Source organism: Aegilops tauschii, chromosome 2 (assembly GCF_002575655.3).
Source record: "Aegilops tauschii subsp. strangulata cultivar AL8/78 chromosome 2, Aet v6.0, whole genome shotgun sequence".
In the NCBI taxonomy this organism is placed as follows: domain Eukaryota; kingdom Viridiplantae; phylum Streptophyta; class Magnoliopsida; order Poales; family Poaceae; genus Aegilops; species Aegilops tauschii.
In genome coordinates this window covers 160,325,808-160,346,723 of record NC_053036.3, presented here as the reverse complement: position 1 = coordinate 160,346,723, position 20,916 = coordinate 160,325,808, and the positions used below count along the sequence as shown (strand labels likewise).

Sequence of the window (20,916 nt, the reverse complement as noted above, 5' to 3'; positions counted from 1 at the left end):
CAGATGTCGGCGGTCGACGTATGTGACTCACCGCAGCTTTCCGGGCACAGATGAGCACGGACACCGGCAGCGCCCGGGCTGCCCTCGACATGTTCGACGGAATGACCGAACAAGAGTCGACACGTTTTCTTTGCTCCTATCCGATCAGATTTTTGCATAGACCACTAATTCATTTTCGCACATGATGAATGTTTGCAAACCATAATCATGTAGTAGGCGTTCTTCTCGAACATGATCAATGACAATGAAGATCCAACCGAAGTGGAGTATGAATTGGAGGCCACCCCCGCATTTGAAGTTGGCACAATATCCGATCTCAAGCCATCCATCACGCTCGGACATTGAATTCATTTTGGCATGTCCGGTTTGTTAAATTATAATTTGCTTTGCTTTGTTGCGAATTATTGAATTAAGATAATTTGTATTGTATAATTGGCGCGCACTGATTACATGAATTTGAGGATCACAATTTTGAGATATGTGGATGAGTAGTGTAATATATGAGGGGCCGGCGGGGATGTCCACGGACGCGCGTATAGGGGCGGATTTGCCAGCTGTAGATGATCTAATTGAAAGCAGCGCGAGGAGTGAAGTAGTATGTGGTCTTGAACATAGACTGTAAGCTTGGTAGGTAGGCGGCGGAGCCATGGCGGACCTTGTGGTGGGCATGGCCAAGTCGGTGGTGGATGGGGCGCTGACCAAGGCCCAGGCGGCGATCGAGGAGGAGTCCAAGCTGCGGCAGAGCGCGCAGCGCAATCTGGTGTTCATCACCGGCGAGTTCCAGATGATGCAGGCCTTCCTCAACAACGCCGACAGCGACCGCCTGGAGAATCCGGTGGTGCGGACCTGGGTGCGGCAGATCCGCGACCTGGCCTACGACGTGGAGGACTGCATCGAGTTCGTCGTCCACCTCGACAAGAACAACAGCTGGTGGCTCCGCCTTCTCAACCCCGTGAGCTGGCTCCTCGCGCCCTGCCTGGATCTCGCGCCGCTGCCGCTCGACGAGGCGGTCGACGAGCTGGACCGGCTCAAGGCCAGGGTGGAGGACGTGAGCAGCAGGAACACGCGCTACAGCCTCATCAACGACTCCGGCTCCAAGCCCGCCGCCGCCGCCGACGAGCACGACCCGGTTTCCTCCTGCGATGCTGTCGGTGGCGCGATGGCGTTCAACAGGCTCTTCGAGGCGGCATTTAGAATCACCCAAAAAGGGGAACTCACCCAGCTGCTCCCCAAGAAAGACCATGACCTCGGAGTCATCTCCATCTGGGGCACCGGCACCGGAGGCGGGGAAGATCTTGGGATGGCATCCATCGCCTGGAACGCCTACGTTGATAAAGGGACCTGCCAAAACTTCGTCTGTCGTGCCTGGGTGAAGCTGATGCATCCCTTTGATCCCCACCAGTTCGTCAGGTCTTTGACGGCTCAGTTCTATGCAGCTTCCTCCTCTCCTGGCGAGGAGCACGCGACCTCCGTAGGTGGTGTACGAGTCCTGATGAAGATGGAGGCCGCGGGAGGAGGAGAACCCCTCAAGGATTTCGAGCAGCTTGTCATGAACAATAGGTACCTCGTTGTGCTGGAGGACGTGTCCTCCATGGCAGACTGGGATGCTATCAGGAGGTTCTTTCCAAACATGAAGAATGGCAGCTGCATCATCTTGCCTACCCACCAATTCGAGGTAGCAAGCTTGTCCGTTGGACATCCATACCAAGTGCTGCATCTCAACCAGCTATCAGCAGAGCACTCTGTTTACGCCTTCTTTACAAAGGTAATTAAGCCTAGCCAGAACCTCATCAGTTTTTGTTTCTACTGGTGAATAGACTAATTACACATTTAGTGAAGTACAGTACTCAATTTCTTATTAACTAACATATGTTACTACTTATGTTTAGGGGTCTCGATATGATGTGGATCAAGGCAGGGAAATCAATAATGCACCTGCCAGCAAGAATGTATCAGTCGGCAACTGTAAGGAGGAAGCAGCCAAGAAGTGGATGAACAGGCATCCTCTTGTTGGACGCGAGTCGGAAATGAAGGATCTTGCTCTAAAGGTAATTAATGCACGGTACAAGAGCTACCAAGTTATGTCCGTGTGGGGAATAGCTGGCGTTGGAAAATCAGCTCTCGTCAAGAACATGTTCTGCGACAGAATTTGTATAGGCACCCTATTCCAGAAGTATGGTTGGGTGGATGTATCACATCCTTTCAATTTATGGAACTTCTCTCGAATCTTACTTTCCAGTCTTGGTTCTGAATATCTTCAAGCCGGTGAGACTGAGGACTTGTGTACGATGGGAAGCCGAAATCCCATTGTCGAGTGTCGTGAGATTCTGAAAAAGCATAGATGCCTGGTTGTTATTGATGGACTGCAGTCCACAGAAGAATGGGATCTCATAAAAGCTAACTTGGTATCAGGGTCTAATCGTCAGAATGTTATCATTGCCGTTACAATTGAACAAGAAATGGCCTCTCATTGCCGTGGAGTTAAGGGAGAGCTCGTGTTTAATGTCAAAGGTTTGGAAGCTGACACAGCCTTTGAACTCTTCAAGAAGGTGCATTTTTCATAAAATAAACTTAATTCTATTCATTTTACTTACTTCTGTCCAGTTCCTTGTATGTATGTTTGTATGAAGTTACTCGACTCCTCTCCTCGTATTTTATTACGCAGTGCTATTATTTTGTTGAGTACACTACTTGTGCTACATTGTTTTCATTTTTCATAGTTGTTGATTTGTGTCATAGTATTTGTATTGTACTAATGTGGAATGCACTCCTTTTAAAAGTACAAAATGGTAAACTATAAATCTACTTTGAATACTAAATTTCTGTCATGTTAGGTATCTGACATATTAGAAACCTTAAAGCTCTCTTGTGATTTTAATGAATCCCTGAATTCACTGGAATGTGCTATCCACGTGGTGTGGATGTTGTTGCGGTCCCAAGCTAAGGGGGCATAGCACAATCGAAAAAATGTATTTTTTTTTAAGAACAATGGATCATGTTGACGTTCCAGATACATATAACATGCCATATAATTCATATGTAATTTATATCTGCACTTGTGAAACAATCATAATATATAAATCCTGCATAGTTCTTGAAAGTAGTGTGTGCCAAGATTCACAGTACCATTCTCTATTTTATTTTCCCATATGTCATTGATTTTCTAGGAAAAAGTGTACAACACTTTCTTTTTCTATCTGGTCACAAACCCTGTAATTTCTTTTAATTAGACTAATTTGAACTCTTTGTACATATTTCTTTCAACATGCACACATCCCACCCACCTCATCAAAGGCCCACCTCAACAAGCATGGAAAAAGTTTTCCATTATATTATACTATTAATATTTAATAAAATATTTTTCAACTATACTATAATAAAATACAATAGATAATATGTATTTTCAGTTTTCATTTGTATATTGTTAATACAAATATTAATGTTCCATACTACAAAATCTCATTGAAATATAATGTAACTGATTCCCGCAGCAACACGTGGGGTAACATTTAGCATATTAATGATGTAGTAAATGTTGTTACTGTTCCAGTAAACAATTGATTTTGGATACTATATTTGGTGAAATGCTCGATATCTTCCATTCCTATGATCCCCATTTTTCTATGATTTTCTCACCGCTCCTCAGATCTGCCACCATGTGTTTGTTTCAGGGAAGCCCATGTAATACATGGGGTCACACCTGATATCCTCAGTGTCTCCAAACTTTCTTGTAGATAAGTTGATGTATTTCTTTTTTCTAGTTTGGTTACAGTAGGATGCTTGTGCTACCTAAATAGTGAACTTACTCTCCTTTGTCTTTTTTACTTCATGGCATCATAGCATTCAAAACTAAGATATACAATGCATTATATCTAGCAATCAATATGAAAGTTCAGTGTATTTTACTTTGGCACTCTGACTGATGTGAATATAAATTTGTTTGAATAACAGGTATCCAAGAAGAGTGAAGTCGCAGAGCTACAAGAACTTACGTCACTATGTGGTGGACTTCCGAAAGTTATAGTGGAGATAGCCAGCTCATTCGCCAAAAATACAGATCGATGGAAACATACACTTTCTACCAAAAATAAGTTTATGCTAGAGCTCGAGAACAACGGAGAGTTTGACAGTCTAAAGGGTCTGTTTGGTTGGATGAATTCATACTTCCGCAAATGCCCAGATTCTCTCAAGCCATGTATCTTGTATCTACCAATTTTCCCTCGAAACCAGCTCATTCGGCGGAGGCGACTAGTAAGGCGGTGGATTGCTGAGGGTTACTCCAGGGACAGCCATGAAGAATCTGCAGAGATGACTGGGGAGAAACAATTCTGTGACCTCATTAATCTGAGCATAATCCAGCAGGCATCTGCGTTGGGTTTGGGTGGCACAAGGATGGTCTTCTGCCAAGTCAATGGCTTCTTTCGTGAGTATATTGTCTCGCGCCAAATGGAAGAGAACCTTGTGTTTGAACTTAGGGGCAGTTGTGCCTTAACCACCCAACGCACAGGGCGTCACCTTGTGATATTAGAGAGCTGGGTCAGAGATAGAATTGTGTACGAGAGCATTGACTTTTCACGCCTCCGGTCACTCACGGTGTTTGGAAACTGGAAATCATTCTTCGTTTCTGAAAGTATGAGGCTTCTTCGGGTGCTTGATCTAGAGGGTGCATCAGAATTAGAGTATAGCGACCTCAAGAAGATTGTGAAGTTGATGTGTCGCCTCAAGTTCCTCTCACTGCGAGGATGCCATGAAATCTGCCATCTGCCGAGTTCAATAGGAGGTCTGAGGCAGCTTCAGACTCTTGATGTTAGACACACCTCCATAGTCACCCTGCCGGTGAACATCACCAAGTTAGAGAAGCTGCAGTACATCCGTGCGGGAACCACTGCTCCAGCAAATGAAGCACCAACACCACATCATTTAGTGCCCCAGCTGTCCAATTGCTGTGGTGGTCATCACCTGGTTGGTGTTGTGATGCCTCCAGGGATTGGGAAACTGACGGCATTGCACACACTTGGTGTTGTCAATGTCAGTGCTTCAGGGACAAAGGCCTTCCTAGAAGATCTCAAGAAGCTCACCCATTTGCACAAACTCGGAGTGTCTGGCATTAACAAGAATAACAGTAATGAGTTTTTCCGCGCAATCTCAGTTCTTGTCCATCTGGAATCACTGTCGGTGCGGCTCGAGGACAACAATCAAGGTTGTTTGAATGGTATACCGCTGCCTTTGGAGGGCTTGAGGAGCCTTAAAATGCATGGGCTTGGAGACCAGTTGCCAAACTGGAGTGGGCAGCTCACTATGCTTGCAAAGATGGATTTGGAAATAGCCAAGTTGATGGAAGATAATGTCTCCCCGCACTCAGAAGGTGCGACGCCAGAAGGAAGAAGGAAACCAACTAGGGGTGTCATCAAGTTCCTAAGCGAGCTACCAGGATTATGTATTCTACGTCTTCGTGTCGATCACCTTCAAGATAATCAGCTTGACGTGTCTGTCATTACTAATGACCTAGAGGAAGACTCTTTCAAGAAAATGAAGATCTTCGAGATTGCTTGCAGCTCCAGCTTAGAAGTTAGTTTTGGAGAAAAAACAATGAAGAAACTTGAGCAGCTGAAGGTCGACTGCTCTAGTGGCTCATCGTTGTTAGGCCTGAAGCATTTACCTGAACTCAAGGAAGTCTTGCTCAAGGGTTCCAGTGATGAAGAACTCAAGGCTGATCTCATCGCTGTGCTTGAGAACCACCCAAAGCAAAAGAAACCTGTTGTGAAGTTTGAGAAACTACGAGAGCCTCTTCGTCCTGATAGTTTGGGAGGTCAAGGGGGTCATTAATCTTGTTGCTGGTTTAATCTTGTAGCACTGCATCTTAGTTGCTCTGCTTTCAAACATCAAACCTGGGGCCTTATACTTCCACAGCGGTCACATTAGTCACTTGGCAATTAGTTATCCTAAGATTAGCGGGTGTCTTAATTAGTTAGACTTGGCAATTCCTTCTTGATTGAGACATTAGTTGTACAAGCTATCATGCTAAGTGGATCAAAGCATAGTCCGTTATGTCGACTGGATGGTCTTGGTCTATAGGCATGCTTGAGTGCACACCACATGCGGAGAGGTTTCTTTTAATGTATCTTAGCCCCTTGTCCAATATCCAACGCCAAAACCAAAACTGAACATTAAGGTTCATTCTCAACATGTCCGCGAGTGTATTTGTTGCAACAAGTGTACCTGGCACATTCTGTAACACCTTGGCAAAGTCATCTGCTAATTGTACTAGCCGTGGATGTTCTGGGGGTCTACACTCCCAAATGCCAATGTCTTGAAAAGGTACAGCTCATCACAAGACAGATCACTTAGAAAAATAGGTTTCACCGATCCAAAGCAGGCTAGTGTTTGAAGTCTACTTAAGATGATGATCTTGAAAACAAGAATAGTCCAATCCTACAGTCAAGAGTGTAAATAATGAGTATACTCTTGCTTAAATTCCCTTTTGTCCTCCCAGATTAACCATGGTTGAATAGCAAGGCAACTTTTCGAAAATGGAAAGCAACTGTAGTAACACCATGGATAGTTGTAGCTTTGAAGAACTTCTCAATGAAGCATCCAGTGATTGTGCAACTTACTCGGCTTGATGATGGCTGGCGGTGGTGAGGACCATGACAGGGCTCCTGCGGCCATGGGTGCCGGTGAGGGGTATGAGCCATGAATGTTCATCTTGGTTTGATTATGTGGTTTGTTCTGCGAGGTTTCAATTTTTTTTTTGTAGGTTTTGTGATTGCCATCAGAAGAGGGAGTTTAGTTCGGTCTCATTCTCTGGAGAGTTGGTAGAGAGCTGTTCCTGGTTTGATTGCGTCGATTGCTTTGCTTATTTATTTTTAATTAGGTCATAGGCGATGTTCTAAACCTCTGATCCATGTAGGCATCATAGAAACCAACAACTGAATTCCCATTTTCTTTGTGAATGTATGATTCTTTCCTGCCGTGGTGCCAAATTTTGGCAGGCATCTAATGTACTTATAGTGGTAAGTTGTATCAACTAGATGGATTACATCATTTCATAGTGTTCCCTTCATTACAGCTCGTCGACATGTTTGGTTTTCTTTATGAAATACTCCCTCCGTCCCAAAATATGTCTCAACTTTAGTACAACTTTGGGAGTAGATGGATTGATCTTTGATGTGTGCCAATACTGGAGTGATACATCCTTATCCTTCATAGTGCTACTATCTGGTTGGAGGAGTGTTTTGCTGTTGGTAGTCTGATCCAGTTTGACCAATCTTTGCAAGGTTCTTCCGAACCATCTTTGACATTTTGAGGGATAACTTCTGATTTCTTTGTTAGTTCTTGGGAAACAAGATCCAATCAGGTTCCACTTTTTTACAGAAGATAGTTTCCAGGACAAGAAGGTATATTTATCTTCCTGAAAGGAAAACTGTAATTTCACTTAGAAATACAAACTGTTTCCATTAGCAAATTTGGTTGTATTTTCATATGCTTTTCTTCCGCAATATATCTCTAATGTGATTACCGGGTAAGGCTAATCTTTCTCACATATTCAAACCTTTATGTACTATCACAATGCTCTGGCAAGACTGCCTAATTTATTGGGTCTGTTTCATGTGGAAGCAAAATCTATAGTCAGCAGCTTGGCCAACTTCTTCTGTTCTTCACCATGTTTCGGATTCAGCAAGTTATGTTCAGTCATCAGTTTGTTATATGCCTTGCCTAGCCACCAAAGTAAGATCTTGTCCTCGTACTCTTTAGTAGGACAACAGTTTTCCAAATGCCACACCTGAGATTAATAAAAATATGTGACAATACTGTACCACAGGTAAAAGTATCACCATTGCTAGTTATGTTCAACAGAGGTACGTAACGATTTCCTTGGAAACAAGAATGAAGTTGACAGTTTCTCCGAGCTCAAACTCACAGGGCCATCAGAAAAGGCTCTTCTAATAGTTTTTTTTTCGAAAAGGAGGATTATCTCCGGCCTCTGCATCTAGGCGATGCATGCGCCATTTTATTAATAATTCACAAAGACCTTACAAAGAAGTACATCAGGTTGTCTGAAGCCATAAACTTAGCAACATCCGTCGCTACTCCTATCCACTTGATAAAGGGTGCCGAAATATAAGACGTTTTGGCACTTTAAATCATAAACTGTCAAACGTTTTATATTTGGGAACGGAGGGTGTAATTTATTTAAGCTCATTCGAATCCTAAACCTTCCTTTAATGGTTACCGGCCACCTTTTTGCTTCGTTTCATTACAAGTTTACAGCACACCAAGAGATCCAACAGTGAATAGCAAGAGAAGCATTCCCAACCACAGGTCCTCCTAAGCTTTACTTCAAGTCTTCAACCAGTCCAATTATAACCCACTTTAACTGCCTGAGGAGACATGACCGGTGCAGACAGTGGTTAAAATTTTGATAGAGGCTGGGATGAATACCAGTAAAAAAAATCCATTTTTTTATTTGCGGAATACAGAGCTGTCACTGCTTGTACACAGTACGAGTATATATAGTGTAGGGTCAACATGGCAGTAAGCCACTAAGTAGCAAGGTAAGTAACACATGAGTACGCGAACTAACTAGTTTCAACATCAACAATGAAGTAGAAAAATGGTGAGAGATTATGCATGTGCAATTTTTTTTTTTAAAAAGAGGGGACATCCCTCGACCTCTGCATCGAGCACAACCTTTTATTTATCATATCAAAGTTCATCATCCGACCATAACAAAGTTCAACCAATAATTTGTCGCACATGACTGCCCTAAGGGCAAATTAAAAAAAAAATAGAATATCGTAGGAAAATGGGTCTCATGCATCACAAATCCTCCTAGTAGGCCGCCAGCCAAATCGGCTAAACAAATCCTGAGGGACCATTTCTCATCGGTTGCACCCAAAGACCGTAGGCGCCCGATCCTCCTCCTTACGTAGTAATGACCACGTATGGATCCAGCTGGTGGCCTTGAAGATAACCTGCAAAAAATTTGAAACTTTCGTTCTGTTAAAAATACAATCATTATGAGTGTTCCAAACGGCCCAAAGTAAAGCACAAATTCCCACACGGATCCGAGACTTCAACTTAGGGTGCATCCCCACTAACCAGTTTCCAAACATATTTGTACTACTCGTCGGTGGAGGTAGATTGAAAGCTATATGGATCGTTTGCCATAGTAGCTTGGCAAGTGGGCATTGAAGGAATAGATGCTCAATCAACTCCTCATCGCCACAAAAGCAACACTTGGTGCATCCTTGCCAATCTCTTTTTATCAGATTATCTTTTGTTAGGATGACCTTGCGATCCGAGTACCACATGAAGAATTTTATTTTCAATGGGACTTTCATTTTTCATATAAATTTGTAGTGAAAATGTTGCCCATCATTGATGAGGTCTGTATGCATGGATTTGACTGTGAAGACAGTCGACTTCCAACAGAATGTGTCTGATTCGTGTGAAAGGTTGACCATCATCAACCTTTCAACAAGGTTTAATTGGAGGCATGGTATCGAGAGAGGAGGCGGCAGTGCCAAATGGTGAGACAACACGGACGCCGTAGCCAGGCCAAGTGCGGATCACGGCTTTGCCTCGGTATACAAGATGGCATGCAGCACAGCAGGGAGAGCTGCACCTCCATCAACGTTCACACACCTTTGTATACTCTTCGTTTCTAACGTCTCTTAGCATCTCACCACAAGGGTTTTCTGAATTATTTTTTATCCAAGAATCAACCATGCCACGCTTGCATGCGTGGAACATGGAGTGGGCACGACGCACGCCCGTAGAGTTCTTCCTCGTTGGCAGCCCCCTATTCGAGTCTGAACCCTTGATCCGGAGCATGGAACTGATGAACTGAGATTGTCCTGGTGGGTGTAGGCAGTTATGCCTAACTGATTTTCAACACCCTCTACTAGCTCCGAGGAAATTGTTCCCAAAATGATGGTTGTTTGAGAAGAATTCCAACGCAATACCCGTTGGTACAGCGTCGACATAAATACGTTTTACATTATGGAATGGAGGAAGTAGTTTTTTTTAACTGGCCGGAACTCTATCATGCTTCCTTTTGAAACGGAATGGTATGGCTTTTGATGCACCTCATCTGAACATGTCGTTCTTTTTTCGGCTAAACATCTGAAACCGGAAACAAGTCGGGGCCAGCACGAAATGCTTACGAGACAGGCTGCAACTTCATCAGGCATTCCACTGGGCCAAAATCCACCAGAATCCTAGAATAAGATAAGGTGTCGCCAAGGTCACCTCGTGAGGCAAATGCACTTGATCGATTGGCCAAAACACTAGTTTGGCCGACACAAGCTGAACGCGGCGGGGCCGAGATAAAACACCCTGAAGAACCAAGCCGAAGCGTGCAATGTCGCCACAGGAGCTACTGAGACCCAGGTTCCTTCTCTCAGTCGTTCGTTCAACCGCTTCATCATATCTCTCGAGGCAAACATTCCAGACGAACCTGCGGCCATCGAACGGTCGACCGAGCCCCATGGGCGCCGGCCAAGCCCAAGCAGCCGCACCCACAACTTTCCAGCGCTCCATCGTCCAGCTCCAGGCGGCAGGATTGCTCGCTGCGATGCAGCATCCACGATCCATGTGACCGGTATCCATGGACGGGCCCGCGCAGAATGGACCTCAAAAGCGATAAAAACACTCTGCACCTCTGCTGCTGCTGCTTAAAAACGCAGGCGGGGAAGAAAAGATCCCGCTTTAGGACCAGCCTTTACACGTACGATCGCACATTATCAACAACTAACCAGCTACGTGTAGTGTACGTACGTACAGTACAAGGTAAGTAGGCCCGTGGCGTAGCATGATTAGCGTCTCCTCGAGAGCGGCGCCTCTCCTCTCCGGCCACGTCGAGTAAGCTCAAACACCATGATTCTGTTCCTCAAAGCGCTCATCAAGGCGAGGCATGCCAAGCTTAGGCACTGCAAAGTCTCTGCAAAACACTGGTAGAAACTGGAGTACGTAGCTATAGCTGCTAGTAGAAAGGATGGACAGCTGCATGGTAAAGAATGAAATCAAGCCTGTGTGCACGCAGTGCCTATGCAGGTAGGTACTAGGTAGCCTCTGAATGCAACGAGTTCTTGTGATGGCGGCGTCGTGGTCTGATGAGTAGGTGCCGTAGCCGATGATCGGACGCGGCTGCTGCTTAAGTTTCTGAAGCTAAAGTGAGGTAGTAGACGAGTGGACCTAATTACAGTAGATGTTACAACTTTGAGGAGACTTTTCTTCTCCACAGGCTAGCTAATCGAGCCTGCCTGCCTGCATGCGTGCATGCAGGACAGCTTCTGGGCCTATAATCCGGCCGATTCATGCTGTCTTTGACCGTCCGGCGTTTGGGCGAGGGTGGTAGTACGTACGTACGGTGTGATCCTAATCTATGCTGGCCCGTCAATGTTGTAACTTGTGTTTTTACAAACAAAAAAAACTGTGGTCCATCTATGTTGTGCGTGCGTGTGCGTGTATACTTCGAATGAATAGGTTACTCCACTCTTACTAGACGTCTTCTCCCCTTCAGAATATTCCGTGTCGTCTAAAGGAAGAACAAGGCGAAGGGCATATAAGACACATTCATCGAACTCGTTCAGTATAAGTCTGTAACCTCCATCTACAGGAGTACAAGACTCAACTCTACATGAGTTTGGTGTACCCAAGTTGGTCAATTGAGATTTCGGATCCCATCTTCCAGTCGTCGACTCGTTCGTTTGACTCGATTACACTCGAAACTGGTAAACTGCGTCTCTTTCCAGCTCCCGAGAGGCTATATGCATGCATACAACAAGCTGCAGTCCATGCCCTTCAGCTGGTCATTTGGCCCTATCTTTGTCCATTATGCAGCACGGCACTCTGATCAAGTGCCATGGCCAGAGGCCATGCCCGGCCGGCCTTGATCTGTATCATTGCATGGACAACCATGCCATGGCTCTCACTCACCACCACCAGTTAGCTCGCACTTGCCCATCAGGCTTGGCATGCGCAGACAGCCACCAGCAGCACGCTGCAATGGATAACTAGGTATGGATTTGTGTTGGAATGTTGCGACATGGCCTGAGAGTGGTGGCCAGCCCTTTTTTTTTGACGGAATCTCGTCAGAGGGCCAGGAGCTCTGGCATTGCATTATAGAAGAAGAGAGTTGATCCAGTTTATAAAGGAAACCGGATCGAAAACCTCACAAAATGGCCGGTTTATAAGGAAAACCGAGCCGAAAACCCATGATTAGGCCGATCAATGGTTTCTAGTACCACAGATACGGTTCATGAAAAACTGAGATGGTTTCTATCACTGATTGGGTTGGAGCCCTTACTAACCTTGTGAACTCCACACTTGCTCTGTATGCAACTCTGTGGTCAACCACTCCGTTAATTTGATGGTCATTTGTGTGCCTAGCTTGCTACGAGTTGACTCTCAGGCCTAGCCAGCATTAACCGTAGAGTGGAGTAGGGAAACATGTTACACTAAACACAAGGAGGAACATGCATGTATGTATCTAAACTATTGGTGCACGAGAGGAAACAGAGAAAGCATCGGTCCGTGTTGAGCTGCATCGATGTCCTCCACCACTGCTCCCTAGGCTCCCCCATGCTTGCCTCCGTCAGGATTCGACGACTAAATCAGACATCTGCCATGAAATCATGTGCTCGTGCTCGTGCGGTTGGTGAGGTGAGGCGAGGCTACGAATGGCGCGGAAATGAAGAATGCAACTCTTGTAGTGCAAAGCGGAAAGAGGACTTGACAAGCAGAAGCAATATGCATGTGATTCTAGGTGGAAAACATTGTTAGCAATTCTGACTGACTGCGCATGACCTGAAGTGTATATATGCCTTGGAACGACGGTCTACGTACCGCTATAGTAAGCAAAGAAGGTGGAAGTGTCACGTATGTGATATGTCCCCAAAAATTCGTCGTTTGGCCGAACGTGGATTTTCCCCAAGTAGCCGCTTCCGGTTCCCCGTTGACAAGATGCATGTATCTCAAAACAATAAAAATTGAAGCGTGAATGTGCCACATTTTGTGATTGTAGAAAAAATACTACCAAAAATTGTACAAAGATACTGCATAGTACTATGTGCTAATAAAAAAGACAGAAAACAAACAATTTTCAATAGCAATTTTTTTCAGTGAGCACACACGGCTTCTGCATAGCTAGGATGCACACAGCCAACACCAGCGCACGTACATAAAAACACGCCAGCAAATAGCAAAGTCATATAAGACCAAAACTATGCTTATGTGAAGAAAAAAGAGAAATCCTAAGCGTTTGGCTCTGCTGTCGACAAACTACAACAATGACCATATCCGCATCAACCATCTCATGACATCACACGCTTGATGAAGTTTTTCGCGCCTTCAGGAAGGGATCGACGCTCAAGTGCCGACGTCACCAGATCCAGCCACCCATGACCAGAATCTATATTTTCACCCTAAAAAACCAGTCTGAGCATATCCGAGGAACGCCTTCAACAAGGTGACGACTTAAAAATATCGTCATTGCTAGGTATAACCAACAGGAAAGACCTAGGCTCCAAATTTGGTTTGGAGCTTGCTTCATATCAGCGCACCCAGCCTCCAAATTTGGAGGCTCAAGACCTTCAAAAAGTATGCAAGCCGAGAACACTTATGTAGACTTTGCTAGACTTCCTCCGAGAGGTAAATCATGACATTTTTAGTAAAAGAGCCACCATTTCCATCCACATTTGGAGAAACCCCTTAGTCTATCTAGACCAGCCTTTCCTACCCCAATCCAAACAAATAAGAGGAATACATTCTTTTATGAAATTCAATATATTTTTAGTAATATGTATGAAAATAGTAATATTATTTTGAACATGTATCAATCTAGAACCCCGATATCTACGTGGCGTTCGATCAAGGCAGGTTCCAAAATGAACTAATCGTTCCCCAAGGAATGATCTCCGTGCTGAACGAAAACGTTCGATCTCGGGAGGGAGTAGAACGAACTATTCCTTCGCTCGCAGGCCCCCACGCTAACCACTCTAACACCCCTCCCCTGATCGAACCTCTAGTTGGGCCAAAAAAAGCCCAGTTTTTTTAGACAAGGGTTAAAAACTTGTGTTTAGACTTCATTTTGTAAATAGCTAAACAAAAAAGAAACCAAATTTCCCATGACGTATACAAGGGAAAATTGCCATCGGTGAGACATAAAAATAAAATAACATAAAATTTATGTTTTTAGCCACGTGACTATATTAGACCCATTTTACTAAAAAAAATACCATGATTTTTATATACAATTGAAAATTTCCTAAAAAATTGCCATTCGAGTTGATCAAACTACTTTACGATTTGCTATGATGTTTTTTTTTACAATGACAAATTTTAGAGCAATTTGATTTCTAAAAAAAGGTGGCAAAACTATTGTCACAACATCTCTGATAATGCTCACATGGCAATTTCCCATAATTGACATGGCAAAAGTTTATGTTCGGAAAATAGCATGGCCAAAAAAAACATGGAAAATTAGAATGAACAAAGCACAAACATATGAACACAAATTTGCCATGGCAGGTTGACATTGAAAACTTGCCATCGTATTTTAATTAAATTTACCATGTTTTATGATAAATTTGCTGTTTATGTAAAATATCTCAAAGTATGAACAAAAATTTGCCATGACATATGCATATTAATATTTGCCATGGTGTTTTAGTTATAATTGTCATGCTTTGTGTAAGAAAATTGCCAGGAATGTATTCATATATTAAAAAAATGTTGCGGCCCATAAACTACATTTTGCCATGCTCCATGCAATTAAGTTGCCATTGTCCTGGCAAGAAAAGTAATTTGTTGCCATTGTTACAAAAAGAATTGAATTTGACATGCCCCATAAACTATATTTTCCATGCTTCGTGAACTTCAGTTGCCATGTTCCCATTAGAAAAGTAATGTTTTGCCATTGTTGCAAAAGAAAAATAATTTGCCATTATACATAAACTACAAATGCCATGCTCGATGTACTTAAATTGCCATGATCTCATAAAAAGTAATTTGTTTTGCCATGTTGCAAGAGCAAAGAATTGTTTGCAATTGACATACAAATAAAAAGAGTTGCCATGCCATTTTGAATAAAAGTATTTGCCGATGTATGTTACAAAAAAATTGCCGTTAATGTATAAATGGATTTAAACATCAGATTTAATGAACAACGAAGTTAGCCATAGAAAAAATTTGGAGACTGGCCAAATGATATGAATCATCGATGGAAGATCAGAAAGTAACCGTGACCTTCACATGGTAAAGTTCGTAAAAGAAAAATTGATTGTTCTACATCAAATGACAAAAATGAGTGGGCAACTCACACACATGCAAATTGCCATACAAAAAAACCCTGAGAAAATTTAGAGCGCATGGTGCATTGGCATGGCAAAACGATCCTTGAAAATGAATAACAATTTCCCATGGTATATGAAAATTCATAGCATATTCATATTCGATTTTTCCATGGCAACTATTTACTAAAAAGAAAGATGATAGGTATTAAAGATTGTAAATTTTCCATGTCAAATGATGACAATTTTCCATGGCAAATGATCTCTAATTCATAATGATTTGCCATGGTATATATGAAATTAAACGATGTCTAATTCACGAGAAATGTAGAAAAAATGGTATGAATTAAAGATCATTTGTCACGGAAATTTTACATATATGAAACTAAAAATCTCTAATACACGGCAAATTAAGACAACATAGTGGATTGGCATGAAAAAAAATGATATGTAAAATAATGATAGCAATTAGCCATGGCAACTGTTTACTAAAACAAAGCTATCATGGCAACTATTTACTAAAGAAATTGCCATGGTATATCAAAATTCATAGCAGTTTTGCCATGGCAACTATTTACTAACAAAAGCTATCATGGACCAGCAACAAAAATCAGCACTAAAAGGAAGCAAAGTAGAACATGGTGACATGGCAAAACAATCTCTGTAAATGAATACACAATTTGCCATGATGTACGAAAATTCATAGCATATTCATATCAAAATTTGCCATGGCAACTACTTACTAAAAATAAAGATGATATGTATTAATGACTGTAAATTTTTCATGTCAATTGATATACCATGGCAAATGATCTCTAATTCATCATGATTTGCCATGGTATATGAAATTAAACAATGCCTATTGCATGAGAAATGTAGAAAAAATGGTATGAATTAAAGATAATTTGTCATGGCAATTTTAGATATATGTAATTAAAGATCTCTAACAGATGGCAAATTTACACAACATAGTGGATTGACATGGCAAAAACGATTTGTAGAAGAATGAACAGCTATTTGCCATGACAACTATTTACTAAACAAAAGCTTCATGGCAACTATTTACTAAATAAATTGCCATGGTATATTAAAATTCATAGTAGTTCTGCCATGGCAACTATTTACTAACAAAAGCTATCATGGACCAACAGCAAAAAATTGACACTAAAATGGAAGCAGAAGTAAAACATGGCGACATGGCAAAATGATCTTTGGAAATGAATAAGGCCACGGTCTATGAAAATTCATAACATATTCATATCAAAATTTGCCATGGCAACTACTCCCTCCGTTCCCAAATATAAGTCTTTTTAGATATTCCAACAAGTGACTACATACGGAGCAAAATGAGTGAATCTACACTCTAAAATATGTCTACATACATCCGTATCTTGTACTCCATTTGAAATGTCTAAAATGACTTACATTTAGGAACGGAGGGAGTATTTACAAAAAAGAAAGATGGTCGGTATTAAAGATTGTAAATCTGCCATATCAATTGATGACAATTCATCAATTGATGATAATTTACCATGGCAAATGATCTCTAATTCATAATGGTTTGCCATGGTATGTGAAATTAAACGATGTCTAATTCATGAGAAATGTAGAAAAAATGGTATGATCTAAAGATCATTCGTCATGGCAATTTTAGAGATATTTAATTAGAGATCTCTAATACATGGCAAATTTAGACAACATAGTGGATTGACATGGCAAAAAATCTGTAAAAGAACGAATAGCACTTTTCCATGGCAACTATTTACTAAACAGAAGCTATCATGGTAACTATTTAGTAAAGAAATTGCCATGATATATCAAAATTCATAACAAATTCATAGCAGTTCTACCATGCCAACTATTTACTAACAAAAGCTAGCGTGGACCAGCAGAAGAAAATCGACACTAAAAGGGAAGCAAAAGTAGAACATGGTGACATGGAAAAATGAACTCTGAAAATGAATAACAAGGAAACTAGAGTTGCCATCATGTGCTGCCTTTCCATTTGCCATGGTGAAAAGAGTGGTAGAAGTTTCGATGTTAAAAAATTCATCATCATGCAAAGCAATTTATTTTGCCATTCATGTCAATAATGACCCTTATAGACTAATTGTTGTTACTTCTATAGATAATGCCTTATCATGCTAGTTGTTCACTCCCCACTCTTTGCTATTGGTCCTATTCAAAGAACAATCTGCAAGATGAATTCGAGCCTTCCAGCAAACTCCAAGACCACGCCCCCTACTACTGCAGCTCGCGTGTGGCAACCACATCACGGCCCTACAACTACCCCGAGATTTATAAAAAAGGCTGCTCCATCACTAAATTCAGGTCGCCCGTCTCTAATGTGCATGAAAGTGAACCCAAAAATTATAATGTATCAATACACGAGGAGGAAAAATGACGACCCATACCTCGCGCCGATGTAGGTTGCTAGATTTGTCGAGGGACAGTGGCGGCAGCGAGCAGACGCATTGGTGGGGCTACGGCGGCTAGACGAGTTGCGCGAAGGCCTCCTCTGCTAGTAGAACACCTGCATCAGCGGCTCCTCGTCGACCTCTGCCTCCCGAAGTTGCACCTCGACACCCTCATCCGCCGACGCGACGATAAAAACAAAGCAGATGGCCACCGATGTTGGGGCTTCCTCCACCACTACCAGCACATGTGTTGCAGGCTCCTCTTCGCCCTTCGCCTCCCTTAATGGTTCTTTGATGGCCTCATCCACGACGCGGCAACGAATCAAAACAGAGAAGCCATGGCCATCGCCTCCGCGCCCGTGCGCAATCCGCGTCGCTCCCGTGACCGGACCTCCATCTAGCGAGCCCATTAGAAAAGGATGACATCGAGGCTTCTACACCGGCACGCATTGGACGCACTCTCCCACCCGCAAGGGCTGCAGCCTGGTACCCGCCGGACGCCCCCCCTCCGCAGGGCCGCAGCCTGGTGTTGTCGGTCGCCGCCCTTCCGCAGCCTCACCACTGCACTCGCGCGCCACCCGCGCATCGCTCTGACTGCTGGACGGCGTTCGCCTTTGTCCCCGCATGCCCAACGCCGGCCACCTCTCCTTCGAATTCGGTGGCGAGCAGATAAGGCAGTAGGGGAAATGGGTGGAGGTGAATAGGCGTTTGCGTGGCCGTGCGAGGTGAAACAGTGTTAGAGTAGTCTACGACTTCTAGTCCAAGTCAGTTTTGTATCCCTACCCAAGTCGGTTTGTACCCTCTTATATACTCTTGTATGCCGCATCAAACAATCAATAAGCAACAGTTTTATTCAGCTTTCATGGTATCAGATACCGGTCCCAGGATTTAGGGTATGGCTCCATCAACGCCACCGCCGCCGCCGCCCGGCTACTTCGAGCGCCGGGCCGCACTCATCGCCAAGGCTTCCAACACCGCGGCCGCTTCTCTCTCGGCCCTCACCATAGCTCCACAAAACTACCCTGCACCCATCCTCGCCGCACCAATATCTCTTGCTGACACAATCTCCGACGTCAGCCCCTACATCCCATAGTTCTTGATCTCGCCGCCCACAACTACTACCATTAGAGACATCTCTTCGATCTCCACCTCGGCCGCTGCAACCTGCGCTCGCATGTCGCCGCCAACTGTCTTCCCCGCCCTGACGATCCGCAATGGTTGAAAGACGATCTCGCGATCATCCAGTGGTTCTACACCCGCATCACCACCGAGATCTTCAACATGCTCGATCACGACGGCGCCACCGCTGCCAACATCTGGCACTCCCTCCGTCAGCTCTTCCAAAGCAACACCGACGCTCGGAAAAACGCTCTCCACACCGAGCTTCGCAATATGGTGCAAGGAGACGCCCCGGTGAACCTGTTCTGCCAGCGCGTTAAGACCATTGGTGATGAGCTCCGCGAACTCGGCGATACAGTTAGCGACTCACAGCTAATCAATATCGTCGTCGTCGGCCTCAGCGAAGACTTTGACAAGCAAGCCTCGTTCATACCGATGATACGGCCCCCTCCTACCTTCGCTGAAGTTCATTCCTTGCTACAACTCGCGGCGGAAACACAAGCTCGCAAGGACTCTCGCCCCAAGGTCTTTCATGCTGCGGCTTGTCCTCCTCTGTCGTCTACACCAGCGCCGCCTTCCATGCCGGCTCCTGCCGCCGGGCCGTCCGCATCGTCATCTGTTCAACCGCCCCCAGGCTGGCGTCCTAGTCCGAACTACCGCGGCAAAAACCCTATCTACAGGCCGCCGTCGACTCATTCGGTTCCGCCTACGACATCACCAGCACCGAGTCCTGCACCACCCACCAGTGCTCCATCTGCGGTTGCATGGCGGCCTCCTCATGATCCTTGGACGGGGCTTGTTCAAGCATGGCCCATGCCCTGGTCCGCTCCGTCCACCCTCGGTGCTCCGCCGGCATACTCAGGTGCGTGGCAACCCGGCCTTCGGCCGCCTACTGGTGCTCCCGGGGTTCTCAACCCCCGACAGCCGGCCACTGCCTATCACGCCGCCCCGACGTATGCTCCTTATGGTCATTACACCACCGACGGCGGCGCCTACTACACACCTCAGCCGGCCCTGCTCCCGACGCCACCCCCACCACAGCCGGCCAATGCCTACTACACTCCCCAGCCGGCCCTACTGCCTTCACCATCGTATCCGCCGGCACTGCTTCCGACGCCACCCTCACCTGCGACGCCGAGCTGGGATCAAGCTGCCTTTCTCCAGGCCATGAATAACTTTGCTGCACAAGGAAACTCAGGTACGGATTGGATCTTTGATTCAGGGGCCTCTAGTCATATGTCTGCATCTAGTAATTGGTTATCTTCTTGCACTAAATCTCCTTTCCCTTCCATTATCCTTGGAGATGGATCATCTATTCCTATATATTGTGTTGGTCAGGCTCAACTTCCCTCTTGCACCAAACCTCTTTTACTTCGCGATGTTCTAGTTGCACCCCCCTCATTCAAAATCTCATCTCTGTTCGCCAATTTACTTGCGACAATCTAGTTTCGGCTGAATTTGACCCTTTTGGTTTATCTGTGAAAGATTACCTGACCAAGGCCGAGATCGCTCGCTTCAATAGCTCCGGTGATCTTTATTCTCTTAATGGAGTTCCTGCCGCCACCCCTCCAACATCCATGCTGGCCTCCGTCGATCTCTGGCATCGTCGCCTGGGCCATCCCAACCCCGCCGTCTTAGCTTCTATGCTTAGTGAATTTACCATACCATGTAATAGGGACTCTCATAATTCTGTGTTTTGCGAGTCTTGTCAATTAGGCAAACATGTGCGTCTTCCCTTTAGTTCCTCTAGTTCTTGTAGCACTTATCCCTTTGAATTAATACATTGTGATTTATGGACCTCTCCCTTTGCAAGTGTTTCGGGTTTTAAATACTACCTTGTTATCCTAGATGATTTCACCCACTTTGTCTGGACTTTTCCTCTACGCAACAAATCCGAGGTCCATTCTCTTTTCCTTAATTTTCAACGCTATGTGTCTGTTCACTTCTTCCTCCCAATTCGCTTTATCCAATGTGACAATGGTCGCGAGTTTGATAACATTAAAAATCGTACTTTCTTCTTACAACATGGCATCCTGCTTAGGTTCTCATGTCCCTACACCTCCCCTCAAAATGGTAAAGCAGAA

The 20,916-nt window shown here is 44.3% G+C and overlaps 1 protein-coding gene and 1 long non-coding RNA gene across 2 annotated transcripts; one reads left to right on the top strand and one right to left on the bottom strand.

Moving 5' to 3' along the window:
- Positions 1 to 478: 478 nt before the first annotated feature.
- On the top strand, positions 479 to 6,186 carry LOC109731598 (disease resistance protein Pik-2). Its single transcript, XM_020290773.4, has 3 exons — positions 479 to 1,765; positions 1,890 to 2,549; positions 3,952 to 6,186. Exons 1-3 carry the CDS (start codon positions 647 to 649, stop codon positions 5,824 to 5,826), a joined length of 3,654 nt encoding a protein of 1,217 aa, XP_020146362.1. The 5' UTR covers positions 479 to 646; the 3' UTR covers positions 5,827 to 6,186.
- A 2,492-nt stretch (positions 6,187 to 8,678) lies between these two features.
- Positions 8,679 to 18,435, bottom strand: LOC120973195 (uncharacterized). Its single transcript, XR_005767386.3, has 2 exons — positions 17,711 to 18,435; positions 8,679 to 8,975 (listed from the first exon to the last, which is right to left on the bottom strand). It is a non-coding gene; the product is annotated as an uncharacterized lncRNA (long non-coding RNA).
- Positions 18,436 to 20,916: the final 2,481 nt, after the last annotated feature.